This window comes from Chrysemys picta, chromosome 8 (genome assembly GCF_011386835.1).
Source record: "Chrysemys picta bellii isolate R12L10 chromosome 8, ASM1138683v2, whole genome shotgun sequence".
In the NCBI taxonomy this organism is placed as follows: domain Eukaryota; kingdom Metazoa; phylum Chordata; order Testudines; family Emydidae; genus Chrysemys; species Chrysemys picta.
In genome coordinates this window covers 34,589,119-34,604,102 of record NC_088798.1, presented here as the reverse complement: position 1 = coordinate 34,604,102, position 14,984 = coordinate 34,589,119, and the positions used below count along the sequence as shown (strand labels likewise).

The following is a 14,984-nucleotide window of genomic DNA, read 5'->3' as shown; positions in this document are numbered from 1 at the left end:
TTTGCAGCACTGTGATTGTGCATGGGGAACAGAAATTGAAACTAACAACAAAAAAGGAATCTGCTCGGTTTCACCGTCCATGAGCAAAATCCAAGGAATAATCTAGCAGCACCAACAGAGAAAGTGTATTAGACTTTTAAACATTTCAGTTTTGTTAATAAAAAAGGTATGTACATTCATTTTTTAGGATATACCGTTTTAATGATTGTGTCCCTTTAATTAGCGACTTTATATTTTGTTTAGAACTTACAGTTTACAGCTGTATCAAATGCCCAAGTCTCAACTGGTCTTCAAAAATTATGTGATAAAATTATCATGCCATCACATCCTAGAAATTATATTTGTTGACATTTTTATTTGGAACAGCCTCACCAAGTTTCAGTTTATCCTGCTGGGTACTAACACAAGCAAATACTGGTTATTAAAAGCTTATTTTATAGTCTAAGAAAAATTATCCCTGAATAAGAGCAACACAAAATAAATTAATGCTGCCTGTTCTGTTAAACTGCTTACGTAAGTGAGGCTCCTTAGATTTAGCTAGGGCCATGCCATGATTTGTTCTTAGGTTCAATCACTTAATTTTTTTTCCTTGGTTATCAAATTTCTCTCTCCAAGCAGTTCCTTTATTTCAGTTGAAGTAATTATCTCCCCCTTCCCTTGAGATTTCTCAGTCATACTAAGATATTCCTGAGAAAAGCAGGTGAATCTGCACTCAGGGGGCCTGATTTTGATTTCACACTGATGTGAATCAGGAACAACTCCACTGAAGTCAGTAGAGTTTGTCTTGCGGCTATCTGTGTGAGAAGAAAACCAAGACCTTTTAGTCTGTTCTGCTTCTATCTCGCCTTCATAATGTACATGATGGAAAAAACAGATTGCAACATCAGGGCCAACTTCTGCCACCTTCCTCATGCAGAGTAATAACTTGCTCTGTGAGTAGTCATATTGCAGGATATCCTGGCCCACTCAAGTCAATGCATAAGTCCTATTGACTTCAGTGGGACCAAGATTTCATTCCTTGACTTCACTGGGAGTAAATCAAACTGTCAGTGTTTAACAGGACGGTGACGGGTTGGATCACAGAAACCCCCTTGGGAATTGCCACCTGATGTGCTGAGACTAACTCTGAGCCCGTTTTCCCAGGCAGCTTGGGACTTCAGTGCCCTGCCTGGTTTGAGCCAGACACGCTAGCTTGCTACAAACCCAGACCCAGGTCTGAACAACATCCCCCAAAAGCTACAGGCTTAACTGAAAACAGCTTAAGAAGTGTTCCTGTCTCCAACACTCAGATGCCCAGCTCCCAATGGGGTCCAAACCCCAAATAAATCCGTTTTACCCTGTATAAAGCTTATATAGGATAAACTCATAAATTGTTCACCCTCTATAACACTGATAGAGATATATGCACAGCTGTTTGCCCCCACAGGTATTAATACTTATTCTGGGTTAATTAATAAGTAAAACGTGATTTTATTAAATACAAAAAGTAGGATTTAAGTGGTTCCAAGTAATAACAGACAGAACAAAGTGAATTACCAAGCAAAATAAAATAAAACACACAAGTCTAAGCCTAATACAGTAAGAAAGTGATTACAGATGAAAATCTCACCCTCAGAGATGTTTCAATAAGCTTCTATTACAGAGTGGACGCCTTTCTAGTCTGGGCACAATCCTTTCCCCGGTACAGCCCTTGTTCCAGCTCAGGTGGTAGCTAGGGGATTTCTCATGACTGCCACCCCCTTTGTTCTGTTCCACCCCCTTATATATCTTTTGCACAAGGCGGGGATCCTTTGTCCCTCTCTGGGTTCCCACCCTCCTTCGAAATGGAAAAGCACCAGGTTAAAGATGGATTCCAGTTCAGGTGACATAATCACATGTCCCTGTAAGACTCCAAGCCCTCATTCTCCCAGCCTGACTCACAGGAAGGCCTGCAAGCAAACAGAGCCATCCACCGTCAATTGTCCTGGTTGATGGGAGCCATCAAGATTCCAAACCACCATTAATGGCCCACACTTTGCATAACTACAATAGGAACTCAGAGTTATATTTCATATTTCTAGTTTCAGATACAAGAGTGGTACATTTATACAAATAGGATGACCACACTCAGTAGATTATAAGCTTTGTAACGATACCTCATAAGAGACCTTTTGCCTGAAGCATATTCCAGTTACATTATATTCACACTCATTAGCATATTTTCATAAAATCATATAGAGTGCAACGTCACAAGGACAAGGTCTGGAGCCCCTAATACCTTGGTGATCCTTTTGTCAATTATTTGTACGGATAAGTCTTCATTGACTTAAGGCCACAAGTTTCGATCTGATAATGAATGGCCTGCATAGGAGGAGACGCCAAACTCCAAGATGTAGCTCTCACTGAGAAGGATGGAGTCGGGTGGAAGAATTTGCTCCCTCATGGAAATGGGAAGGAGTTTAGCCCACAAGACACAAGAATACCTCAATATGTGCCAGAGGTCTTATGTCTCCACAATGAATCCTAGCCCTCGCTAACCCCTTGACAGCACAATTCCAGCGCAACTATTCTGCCTTCTGAAAAATAACCCTCATGGGGCTTTCAGAAAGTGAACAGGGGCACCACACAAGCTAATGCTGACTCCACAGCAGGCTCTAGGCACCAGCAAAGCAAGCAGTTGCTTGGGGTGGCAAATTTGCAGGGGCGCAAGAATCCAGCATGGGAGCTGAGAACCAACAGGGGGCCCTGGGAGCTGAAGTTCCTTGGTTAGCTCCCTGCCTATAGAGCCAGCACTGGTGCAGGGAAAGAACTACATTTCCCAGCATTCCCTTGGCCGCAATTAACAGGAAAGGGAGGGGGAAGGAGTGTGGAACTGAAACCTCATGCTGCAGCTTGCTGTGAATGGTAGGGACAAAGCCAGCTCTAGGTTTTATGCTGCCCCCACCCCAGCCCTGGACTCTCCCCTGCCCACACCGCCTGCCGCCCCAGCTCTGGCCCTCACCTGCACCTCCTGCCGTCCCAGCCTTGGGCTCTCCCCCAAAGAAAGAATTGGATGGACTAAATGGACAGTGCGCCTCTCTATCTGAAGCCTAGCAAGGGAGGTACGTGGATCCCACTAGAATTTAAAATGAAAAGTAAGAGAGGGGAGGCTCTACTAGGATCTGGGCAGCTTTAGATACAGTACCAGGCACGTAGGAGGATTGACACTTCTGAGCCATGGAAGCAGAAATTGACTTTTCTTTTCCAGATTTAGCTAATATTCAGAAAGGGAATCTAGCACCTGCCTTCCAGATTTGAACACCCTCAAAATTCAGGAGTGCTCAAGCTCAATTTGGGCAGCTGTTACTTCATTTCTCCCAAATCAAATATACTGATCCACTGTAACTTGCTGTAGAAAAAGTAGAATAAATTGAGGAAGAAATGCTTCCCAGTGGTTATTAGGACTGGAATTGCTATTTTCAACAGCCATTGCTTTTTTTTTTATTATTTCTAGTTTTATTTGTTTAAAAGGAGGACAGTAATATTGCATTGGCAAATTTCCCATAGAAACAAAGAATAATAAAGGCACCTCAACTTTTCCTCATTTATGTAGGACAGTCTTATAATATTTCGAGTATTCTTTTAGAGTGACTTAAAGGTCCTCCTTCTCCTGCTGCTGCATTTGGTGGTGTTTAGCAACCTATATCCACTCTACACACGGATAACATTGCAAGCAATTGCCAGCCTAATGCAAGGGGGTAGAGCAGAGGAGAAGAAAGTGGGGGAAGGGGGAAGAGGGAAGGTGTTGCTGGGGAGAGTTTGAGAGTTGGTGTTCATGGAACTGGCACCACACGCATGGTGTTGGTGTAGCCGGACCCAGGGCGCCATCCTGTAAGTACAATGACAAGATCGCCAGTCTTGAAGAAGCCACGTGCTTTGCCAACATTCATGCCCAGGTTAACTCTGAGATCCACATCCTCAGCCCATGCATCAAGGGTGGGTTCTTTGCACAACACAGGGAAAATGCCACGGTACAGATGGGCCTGGCGTGCTGTCTGTCCATTACGAGTCACAGCAATGATGGGAGCATGTGGACGGAACCTGGACACCAGGTGAGCAGATCTTCCAGACTTGGTGAGGACGATAATAGCCCCACTGCAGCACTTGAGTCTTATAATATGCATCCAGATATCCTTCAATCACACAAGCTGAAAATTGTTCCACTTTACTGCAGTTCTGTAACCATATGGGAACCAATCCTGTCTGTGTTTTGTGCACATCCAAAATTCCTGCTGAATGACCCGCCCTGGGAGCGAGAGTTACCAGTGACCCAGGGCTGGGGTGGCAGGAGGGTGCAGTTGGGGGGGGGGGGGGGGCGGAAGAGAGCCCAGGGTTGGGGGGAGGGGGGGAGGCAGCCAAAAATTTTTTTGCTTGGGGCAGCAAACAACCTAGAGCCGGCCCTGGCTGACTCAGTGGGTATTTACTTGCATTGGCAATGTAGCCCTGTGGTACCCAGTCATGCTGAAAAGTCCCAGCATGCACTGGACTTCACTGTCTCCACTGATCACATTGGCATGTCTGGCTATGAGGGTAGGATAAGCCTGCTTTTATTCAATACTAAGGATAGCTCCAGTATTTTCAATATTGTTTCATATTCCATAACATACACACTACAGAATATGCACTGACTTAGGATTCTGACATGTGGTGATCACATTCTGTACATACCCAACAACATTCAGGCAGAGAAGCAGGGCTGGCCTTAGGGGTGGGCCACCTGGGCAACTGCCCAGGGGCACCAGGGGGAAGGGGGAAGCTGTGCAGAGGTGTGCACTGCCAATGTTGAGTCGGAAACTGCTCCCAGCTGGGGTAGGGGGGAGGGGGCATTCAGATTTCTCCCTGCTTCCTCCGGAGGGAGGAACATGGGTGGGTGCGGTGACACACAGATACTGCTCCCCTGCAACGTTCCTCCATGCCCCCCAAGGGGCTGGGGGGGGGGGGCAAGGAGCAACACCACGTGCTCTGTGCATCCAGGTCACTTTCCCCACCTGGTCTGTGCTGTGAGGCAGGTGGGAGGGCAAAGTGACCTGGAGGGGGGAAGCCCTGACTTCGCTCCTCGCTCCCCCTCCCCCCAAGGGTGCACAGAGCAGCAGCTTCAAAGGGGGAAAGTGAGCAGCAATTCCATCTGCTCCAGGTCAGTTTCCCCTCGTGTGTGCAGGCTGTGTGCAGGTGTTAGGGGCGCAAGGGTTAAAGGTGCAAGGGAAGTGGGGAGCCTGGAAGGCCACGGGGGGCCAGGGACACCAAAATACAAGTTTGTCCAGGGTGCCATTTTTCCTAAGGCCAGCCCTGCAGAGAAGGTGTATGAAATAGAATTATCTCATACTCAGAGGGCCAAATGCTGTTCCCACTGAAGTCAACATCCATTTTGTCCTTGACTTTAACAGAACCAGGACTTGGCCCTGAGGGAATAAATTTGTCCCCAAAGAGGCAGCAGCTACCTCTCTGAAATCAAAAGGTAATTATTATATATATCAGTACTGTGATTTGCAATGTATTAATTAAATGTCTGTCAGTGCTTCCATTACCTCCCTTTCTGTAGAACATTGTGTGTATGGACGAGATAAAGTAATATCTTTTATGGGACCAACTTCTGTTGGTGAAAGAGACAAGCTTTCAAGCTAACAGAACTGTTCTTCAGGTCTGACCTATGTGTGTATGTCAGGATATATCAATCCTCTGTATGCTGTAAGATATATGGGAAATAGCTGATTTATGGGAAACACCTTTTCTTTTTTTCCTAATGGCGTCAGATCCGAGAACCTTGTCCTTACCTACTGACCAGGTATTTAGATATTGCTATTTTTAGCGTACTTGCTCAAGCCCCACTAGCACAGGCCTGTTTACCTGGGCAGGCCGGAAGTAGGGTTGCCAGGCGTCCAGTTTTCCTGGCAGCTCTGGTCAGCGGGGCTAAGGCAGGCTCCCTACCTGCCCAGGCTCTGCGCGGCTCCTGGAAGCAGCCAGCATTTCCCTCCGGCTCCTAGGTGGAGGTGCGGCCACGGGGGCTCCGTTTGCTACTCCCGCTCCAAATTCCAGCTCTGCAGCCCCCATTGGCCAGGAACCACAGCCAATGGGAGCTTCAGGGTCAGCGTCTGCAGATAGGGGCAGCGCAAAGAGCTGCCGGGCCACGCCTCCACCGAGGAGCCGGGGGGAAATGCTGGCTGCTTCCGGGAGCCACCTGAGGTAAGTGCTGCCCGGAGTCCACACCCTGTACCCCGTCCCGTGCCCCCAATCCCCTTCCCCAGCCCTGAGCCCCTCCCGTACCCAAACTCCCTCCCAGAGCTTGCACCCCCCTCCCGCACTTCGAACCCCTCAGCCCCGGCCCCACACCAGAGCCCGCACCCCCAGCTGGAGCCCTCACCCCCCCCCCCCGTCTGCCAACCCCCGCCCGAGCCCAGAGCCCACACCGCACCCTGAACCCCTCATTTCTGGCCCCACTCCAGAGCCCAAACCCCCAGCCCAGAGTTCGTACCCTCTCCCACACTCTATTCTGCTGCCCCAGCCCGGAGCCCCCTCCCACACTCCAAACCCCTCATTTCTGGACCCACCCTCGAGCCCTCACCCCCTTCCACACCCCAACCCCCTACTCAGCCCAGTGAAAATGAGCGAGGGTGGGGGAGAGCGAGCGACGGTGGGAGGAGGGATGGAGTGAGCGGCGGTGGGGCTTTAGAGAAGGGATGGGGAAGGGGCACGGCCTCGGGAAGGGGCGGAGCAGGAGTGTTCAGTTTTCTGCAATCCGAAAGTTGGCAACCCTAGCTGGGAGGCCTGTTCCCAACTGCAGTGTAAAGATAATGTCTAAAATCTTTGGGGCTGAAGATGGCAGTAGAGGACTTTGAAGCCTCTAGGATTCTTGTTCTTTGTGATTTTCTGTTGCTAAGGAGCAGGATTAGCTCAGGGGTCTTATGAGGCAATATGGACAGGTGCTTGAAGCAGTTTTGACAGCACAGACATTTACTTAGCAAAGTTCATGGGACAAAGGCAACAATGGATATAATACAAGGGAAAAGAGCCCCTCCAAATTTTTTTGCTTCTGGGCTTAGACTTCAGTGCAGAGGGGTTACCTAGGGCTCAACATGCAAAACTCCTACTTACCAAAAATTCTTTGAAACTTATGTCTGAAAACATATATTTATAATAGTAATAGACAAACAAACATGTTTGTTCTCTTGAAGGAACACGGTGAACTTGAAATTCAGTCAGTTTCAACACTGAGTCTTCCTGCCAAGTGGTGTTTCTTTACAATCACATTTTCCTGTTTTTAAAAATGATTTTCTCTCCTAAGGCCTTGGCTACACTTGAGAATTCACAGCGCTGTGAAGAACGAGTGTAGTCACGTCGCCAGCACTGCGAGAGCTCTCTCGCAGCACTGCAAGTACTCCACCTCTCCGAGGGGGAATAGCTTGCAGCGCTGTGAGCGAGCGTGCAGCGCTGCAGGCGCTGATTACACTGGTGCTTTACAGCGCTGCATTCACTGCGCTCGGGGGAGGCGTTTTCACACCCCTGAGCGCAGCAATTTGCAGCGCTGTACAGCGCCAGTATAGCCAAGGCCTCAGACTCACACAAACAGAGGAACAGCTTGAATAACTGTCTTAAAGGGGAAGCAGTGAAACTGCTTGTATACAAAGTGTTGTCAAATGCACAATGTAAAGAAACTAGAGGGAAACCTTTTTTCCTGTAAATCTTAAGTGTTGATTGAACAATAAAAAAACATTTTCAGTCAGCAGCAGGGCGTTTAGATTGGTTGTGTCCCTTCAAATGTTCCCAGATCATTCAAAAATCTTATGCATAGCTTCCTTACCTTTGTCATGCACAAAGGAGTGCTCTTAAAACAGAGAATCCTAAACCTAATTTTCTTTGCAGTCCAAGCAACCCTGCCCCGGGCATTTAAACTCAGCATTCTTACACTAGCCATGCAGTCTAGAGATCAGTAGAACAAGGGAAATCTTTGTAATAGGACCTGCAACATCCCAACAATGCTCTAGGCAGGCAGCACCACACCAGCTCTCATTAAGAGGGTTATCTTCACACCCAGAAGGGCTAGTAACTTAATTGTTTTCAGTGACCGCTTCAGTTCAGCGGAAACTGAAGGGACACCTGGAGTAGACTGTACCAACTCAATCCACCCCTAGTCAAGATGAAGTTTTGCTAACATTGTTCTCAAGAACAGCTCCCTATCCAAACCAGTTAGGGAAATCATGCTAGAACCATGTTATTAGCAACAGTAAGTTCCAGCATGATTTCAAACACAGTGAGGTCAGAGCCCAAATCTGTAAGTGCTGCAATGTCTGCAAACCTCCCAGAAACAGGGATCCTCACACTGGGCCTGATCCTGAGAGGTGTCAAGCACCTATAACTACTACTGAAGTCACCTGGAATAGCAGATGCTCAGGATCAGACCATACACTTCTGTAGCTGAATTGCACATGATCCTCAAACCACATATAACCACTGGGGTAACATAAGGAATCATCACCTGGCTAGGTTAGACAAAACACATGAAGAAAATACAAGAGAGGATAACCCAGCATTTTCAGGGAGATGGGTGGATCGGGCGTGAAGGTTTTCAAGAACACAGATGAGAGCTAGGCACTCAATTCTTATTGGACTTTTAAGGGGAGTTGGACACCCAGCTGCCTTTTGTACCTTTGAAAATTACCTTCCAGCTCTTTTTCAAAAAACCAAACAAACCAACCTAGCCACCATCAGTAAACTTTAAATGCGCTTCTCCGTTGCCCATGAAAACAAATAAAAAACTCTGTCTATCCTCAAGAAGAGATGGGGAAAACTGTCGTAGCACTTAAATAATTTGGCATCACTGGAGAGAGACACCATATCTCTGTTTATCCAGTCATTTTCAGTTTGAAAAATCTTTCACCTAAGACATTCCCTAAATGCAATGAATTAATCGAGAACTAATTATGACTAAATCTGCCTAACTGATGATTTACAAACACATCTGGCTCAGAAAACCAAAGGCCCAATCATGCAAACCCTTACTCACATAAGTAGTCCTTATGCAAGTAATTCTGTTGGTATCAATGGGATTATTATTTCATGTAAGGATGAATAAAGGTTTGCAGGATAAGGCCCCAGATAATTCTACTCCAAACACTGGTATATTAAGTGTAATTTGTTTACTGATTATATAATATAAGAATCTTAAAGGGACATGTAAACTGAATGCACTTCTGTCTGAACATTTTTCTACTATATTTACAAGAAATACCTAAGATTACTATATTTGAAAGAGAGTAGAGAAAAAACCCGATGCCAACTCTGTCCACATATCTATTCAAGTGACATCATCATAGGACCTAATCACATCAGCCATACCATCAGGGGCTCGTTCACCTGCACATCTACCAATGTGATATATGCCATCATGTGCCAGCAATGCCCCTCTGCCATGTACATTGGCCAAACCGGACAGTCTCTACGCAAAAGAATTAATGGACACAAATCTGACATCAGGAATCATAATACTCAAAAACCAGTGGGAGAACACTTTAACCTGTCTGGCCATTCAATGACAGACCTGCGGGTGGCTATCTTACAACAGAAAAACTTCAAAAACAGACTCCAAGGAGAGACTGCTGAGCTGGAATTGATATGCAAACTAGATAAAATCAACTCAGGATTGAATAAGGACTGGGAATGGCTGAGCCATTACAAACATTGAATTTATCTCTCCTTGTAAGTATTCTCACACTTCTTATCAAACTGTCTGTACTGGGCTCTCGATTATCACTTCAAAAGTTTTTTTCCTCTTACTTAATTGGCCTCTCAGAGTTGGTAAGACAACTCCCACCTGTTCATGCTCTCTGTATGTGTGTATATATATCTCCTCAATATATATTCCACTCTATATGCATCCAAAGAAGTGGGCTGTAGTCCATGAAAGCTTATGCTCTAATAAATTTGTTAGTCTCTAAGGTGCCACAAGTACTCCTGTTCTTTTTGAGAAAAATCAGTAAATGAGGGGTTTGGGGTGTGGAAGAGGGCTCCAGGGTTGGGGTTGGGGTGAAGGCCCGGCTAGGGGTGTGGGCTCTGGGGTGGGGCCAGGGATAATGGGTTTGGGGTGCAGGAGAGGGCTCAGGGCTGGGGTAGGGGGGGTGCAGGCTACAGGAAGGAGTTTGGGTGTGGAAGGGGTGTGGGCTCTGGGGTGGGGTCAGGGATGACGGGTTTGGGGTGCAGGAGAGGGCTCAGGGCTGGGGTAGGGGGGGTGCAGGCTCCAGGAAGGAGTTTGGGTGTGGAAGGGGACTTGAGGCTGGGGGTTGGTGTGTGGGAGGGAGTTTGGGGTGCAGGAGGGGGTGCAAGCTCTGGGAGGGAGTTTGGGTGCAAGGGGGGGCTCAGGGCTGGGGTAGGGGGTTAGGGCATGGGAGGGCGTTCAGGGTGCAGGTTCTGGATGGCGTTTACCTCAGGCGGCTCCCGAAAGCGGACAGAGAGGCTCTGCGTACTGCCCTCGTGCCGGCTGCAGCTCCTATTGGTCGCAGTTCCTGGCCAATGGGAGCTGTGGAGCCAGCGCTGGGGGTGGGAGCAGTGCGTAGAGCCTCCCTGGCCGTCCAGGCGCCTAAGGGCTGCAGGGCCCTGGAAGCCGCTTCCAGGAGCCGCGCAGAGCCAGGACAGGCAGGGGCCTGCTTTAGCCTGGGGCCCACACTGTGCCACCGACCAGACTCTGCTGACCGGAGCCACCAGGGTCCCTTTTCGACCAGACGTTCCAGTCGAGAACCGGACGCCTGGCAACCCTACCTCTTTCCCTCTCTCGATGTTTTGTTTTGGGTCTCGCATGCAACTAGGCAGCCAAGTACCTAGCTTGGGTGCACTTATCTTCCCCCAGTTCATGGATCACAAGCAAAGCTAGGTGCCTCCATGCAGCCCAGACTCAGGTGCTTATTTCCAATAGAGGACCAGGACTTACACACACCTCTGTTGTTGGCGTCTTCCATAAGCTATAAAGAGTTCCGTGGCACCTTATAGGCTAACAGACGTATTGGAGCATAAGCATGCGTCTGATGAAGTGGGTATTCACCCACGAAAGCTTATGCTGCAATACATTTGTTAGTCTATAAGGTGCCACAGGAGTCTCTGTCACTTTTAACAGATCCAGACTAACACGGCTACCCCTCTGATACTTGATTCCATAAGCTAGTTTAGGCAGCTCCTCACCTAGCATGCAGGCTTTGTGGATCTCAATCTAAGGTGCCTATCTCTCCCCATTCATTGTATAGGGAGCCTTTGGCACCTAACTCAGGCATTGTGGATTGCAGTGTTGTTTCTGTGATTTTCTAGGCAGTGTTGTAATGCCTAAGCCCCTTTGTGGATCCCACCCTTAGGCCTCAATCTTGCAATGGAGCTCATTGCAGAATTGGGACCCTGCATCAAGTAACATGATGGGCTGTGCTTTGCAATGTCATGCGAAGCCTATTTCTCAAAGTGGCACTCTTTTTACAAGAATCTCTTCATTAGGTATTGTTTTAAAAACGTTTCCCGATCTCTACCTAGAGCAACTGAAGGATGTAATTTGTTCTAAAACCCACACAGCTCAGCAAAGCTGTCACTTCTTAAATGGCCATGTCTCTACCAAATATAACCCATAATGACTATGTAAGAATTTCTAAAGAACTCAGCAAATCTGAACACACTAACATCAGAGGCTAGGGAAAAAATATAAATTATTCAGAATGTAAGTGTTCAGTTTGTTCATTTACAGTAAAAAATATAGATACATCATGCCAGAGAAGTGCATTTCTGAGCTTATGTGCCTATACTTTCCATAGCATAATAAATGTTTGCCATTTGATGAAAGAACATGCAGTGCTTTTCATATTCATTTGACTGTTTTTGATTTTCTGTACAGAGAGATGTTCTTGTGAAATACTTCTTCAATGTGTGGTACCGTTAGATTTGTGTTGTGAGTACAATCCTGACTAAAGTTCAACATGATCAATAAGCGCTGGAATTGCCTACTTTTGATCCACTACTGTTTTACAAAATACTCCATAAGTTGTTTGAAACTGAGAGGACCCCTAAGTCTCTCATGAACTGAACAGTTTCCCCTCTTTGTAGTAGTCACTAGTAGGATAAGTATTAAACTTCTCTTCTTGGTTACATTCCTGTATTTGGTAATCTCATGAGTCTCAGAATAGCTATGGAGTTACATTAATTTATTCAGGCTAGAATGGACCCTCCCTTTGGCCTGCTTCATACCTACACCAGTCCTGAGCCCAGCCAGAGAATGAATGGAAAGGCAGTATGTCTCCCCTGTCCTGGCACTGCTAGGAGACAATCTACTGCAGCTCAGGTTAGAGTAGCTCCGAAGGCTGCTCGAATTTACACCCCAACTGCAATGTCCCATGTGAACTATTTCCAGTAGCTGGTGCTAGCCAAGACAAAGGGACATCTTGGCCACATCCTCCCTTCTCCCAGCAAGCCTTGAGCAGTGGAGGTGATATGCAGCTAGCTATGATGGTTCTGTGTGTGCGCAAGGGAGGACCCCACACACTAGGAGTATTTCCTGGGGTGTGGGGTGGTGTTACAGCTACATTGCAGGAATTAATCCCCCCTTATATTAATTGTAGAAATATTATTTATATTCCTAGTGAATAGGGACCTCACTTTCAATTTTGTGCTTGGGGTTAACAGGGCAAAGGGGCTATGCCCACGGGACCCTTAACTCATATGGGCCATGTATAGTCCCCTTGTAGCTATACCAAAACAAAAAAAAGTGAAACTGACTGTGTCCCAAATCAGTCAAATGCATGAAATAAGCTGGAAAAAAAAATCTTTCAGTAACAACAATCCTAAATTTAGCCAATAACAATAGTAGGTACAAATATTCAGAGTGTGATTTTAATGTTCGTAAAGTGCTTAGTGATTCTCAAGTGGAAGATGCTTCAGAATTGCAAAGTATAACAAGGGTTTCAGAGTGTATAATAAACAATACTGGCCTACAACTTAGATACTTATCTTCTCTTTACTTAACTCAATTTTGAATTTATGCAAAGAAGTATTATTTTAAATACTAAAATATTTTGATTTTATCCATGTATGTGTAATCAAATTGGTGGGGTGAGCTGTATAGGCAGTTATTCACTCCAGCCTTTCTCACTGCTACCAGTAGCGCTCAGATTGGGCCAGTATGTGGTGGTGTGGTATGCTTGCCCCTCTTTTGCCGACTATCATAGCAGTTTCTGTTTCGTGATTTACAATGTCAGGCAGAGGAAAGCAGGGAGGCAAAGCGAGGGCTAAGGCAAAGTCTCGCTCCTTGCGGGCTGGGCTGCAGTTCCCGGTGGGTCGAGTGCACCGCTTGCTCCGCAAAGGTAATTATGCTGAGCGGGTGGGGGCCGGAGCCCCGGTCTATATGGCCGCGGTGCTCAAGTATCTGACTGCTGAGATTCTCGAATTAGCTGGCAACGCTGCTCGGGACAACAAGAAAACCAGGATCATCCCCCGTCACCTGCAGCTCGCCATCCATAACGACGAGGAGCTCAACAAACTGCTTGGGAAAGTGACGATCGCTCAGGGGGGTGTCCTGCCCAACATCCAGGCTGTGCTGCTCCTGAAGAAAACTGAGAGCCACAAGGCCAAGAGCAAGTGAAACTGATCAGAAAGCAGCAAAAAATCTTTAAAGCTGCTATCTAGTTCTCCAGAATCTCAGCTTTAATTTTTTTAAAAAGGATCTAGCTGTTATGGTTGTGAAGAAAATCTCAAAAAGGTGAACTGAAACCAGACATCTACTTGAGTCTGCAGAGAGACCTGATAGCTCTGAGCTATTGAATTCTGCCCTGTTCAGCTCATTTAGGCATTAGCTCAGATGCCTAGTGATGATTTAAATGCCAACATTGTTATCTATTTCATTCCTCATGTAAGAAAAGAGAGGGAAGATCATGGATCTACACAATTTACTGTGTCATTTTGCTGCCACATGTGTGTGGCAATTGGGAGAGTCTCACTACTTCAATTTTTTCACCACTGAAGAAGGAATCAAGCCCAAGGAGCCTAGCAGAGCCAGTGGGCACATTCAAGCAGCGTTTGAGGTAGCCAGTGGAGCTCACAGAACAATCATGATCTTATACATCCACATAAGCTACAGTAGCATCTCATTTTGGCAACTCACATGGGGCAGAGCTTATTTTGTAGGCAGAGTTTAGAAGAGTGCCACTGCGTGACACTCCCTGCCTCACTGTGGACCCTGGTTGAAACTGGGAATTGTTGCATATAAAGCCTCTTGACAAAAGATAGGTGAGAAGGGAACATAAGCGATCAACAAAAATGACCCTAATGGTTGTTTGCTGGATCTCTACCAGTTTAAGGCCTTGTCTACACTACGAGAGTAGTTCGATTTTACTTGCATCGAATTTTTGTAATCGATATTGCAAAGTCGAACGTGTGTGTCCACACTAAGGACAGTAATTCGACTTTGTGCGTCCACACTAACGGTGATAGCGTCGACATTCGAAGCGGTGCACTGTGGTCAGCTATCCCACAGTTCCCGCAGTCCCCTCTGCCCATTGGAATTCTGGGTGTAGCCGGCAATGCCTTCTGGGTAACAAAATGAGTCGAGGGTGCTTTTGGGAAACTGTCGTCATCCGTCCATCACTCCCGCCCTCCCTCCCTGAAAGCGCCGGCGGGAAAACAGTTCGCGCGCTTTTCCAGTCATTGACAGCGCGGACGCCACTGTACTCCGAGCATGGAGCCCGCTGCGACCATCGCTGCAGTTGTGGCCGCTCTCAACGTCTCGCAGCTTATCATAAAGGTTTCCCTGAGGCAGATGCAGAAAAGTCAGGCAAGGAGGCTACGGCACCGCGGTGATGTCCTGAAGTCTGAGAGTAGCACAGACCTGTCAGAAAGCAGGCGACCCAGCGCCGAGGACATCACAGTGGCAATGGGTCATGTTGATGCCGTGGAACGGCGATTCTGGGCACGGGAAACAAGCACTGAGTGGTGGGACCGCATAGTACTGCAGGTCT

The 14,984-nt window shown here is 47.0% G+C and overlaps 2 protein-coding genes across 6 annotated transcripts in view; one reads left to right on the top strand and one right to left on the bottom strand.

Annotated features, from left to right (window-relative positions):
• LOC101945886 (very-long-chain enoyl-CoA reductase-like) overlaps positions 1-14,984 on the bottom strand; it is a 67,307-nt gene that overhangs the window by 36,058 nt on the left and 16,265 nt on the right. The window lies entirely within an intron of this gene.
• Positions 13,194-13,629, top strand: LOC101945609 (histone H2A type 2-C-like). The gene has a single exon (XM_005307553.4). The coding sequence runs from the start codon at positions 13,223-13,225 to the stop codon at positions 13,610-13,612; it is 390 nt and encodes a 129-aa protein (XP_005307610.2). The 5' UTR covers positions 13,194-13,222; the 3' UTR covers positions 13,613-13,629.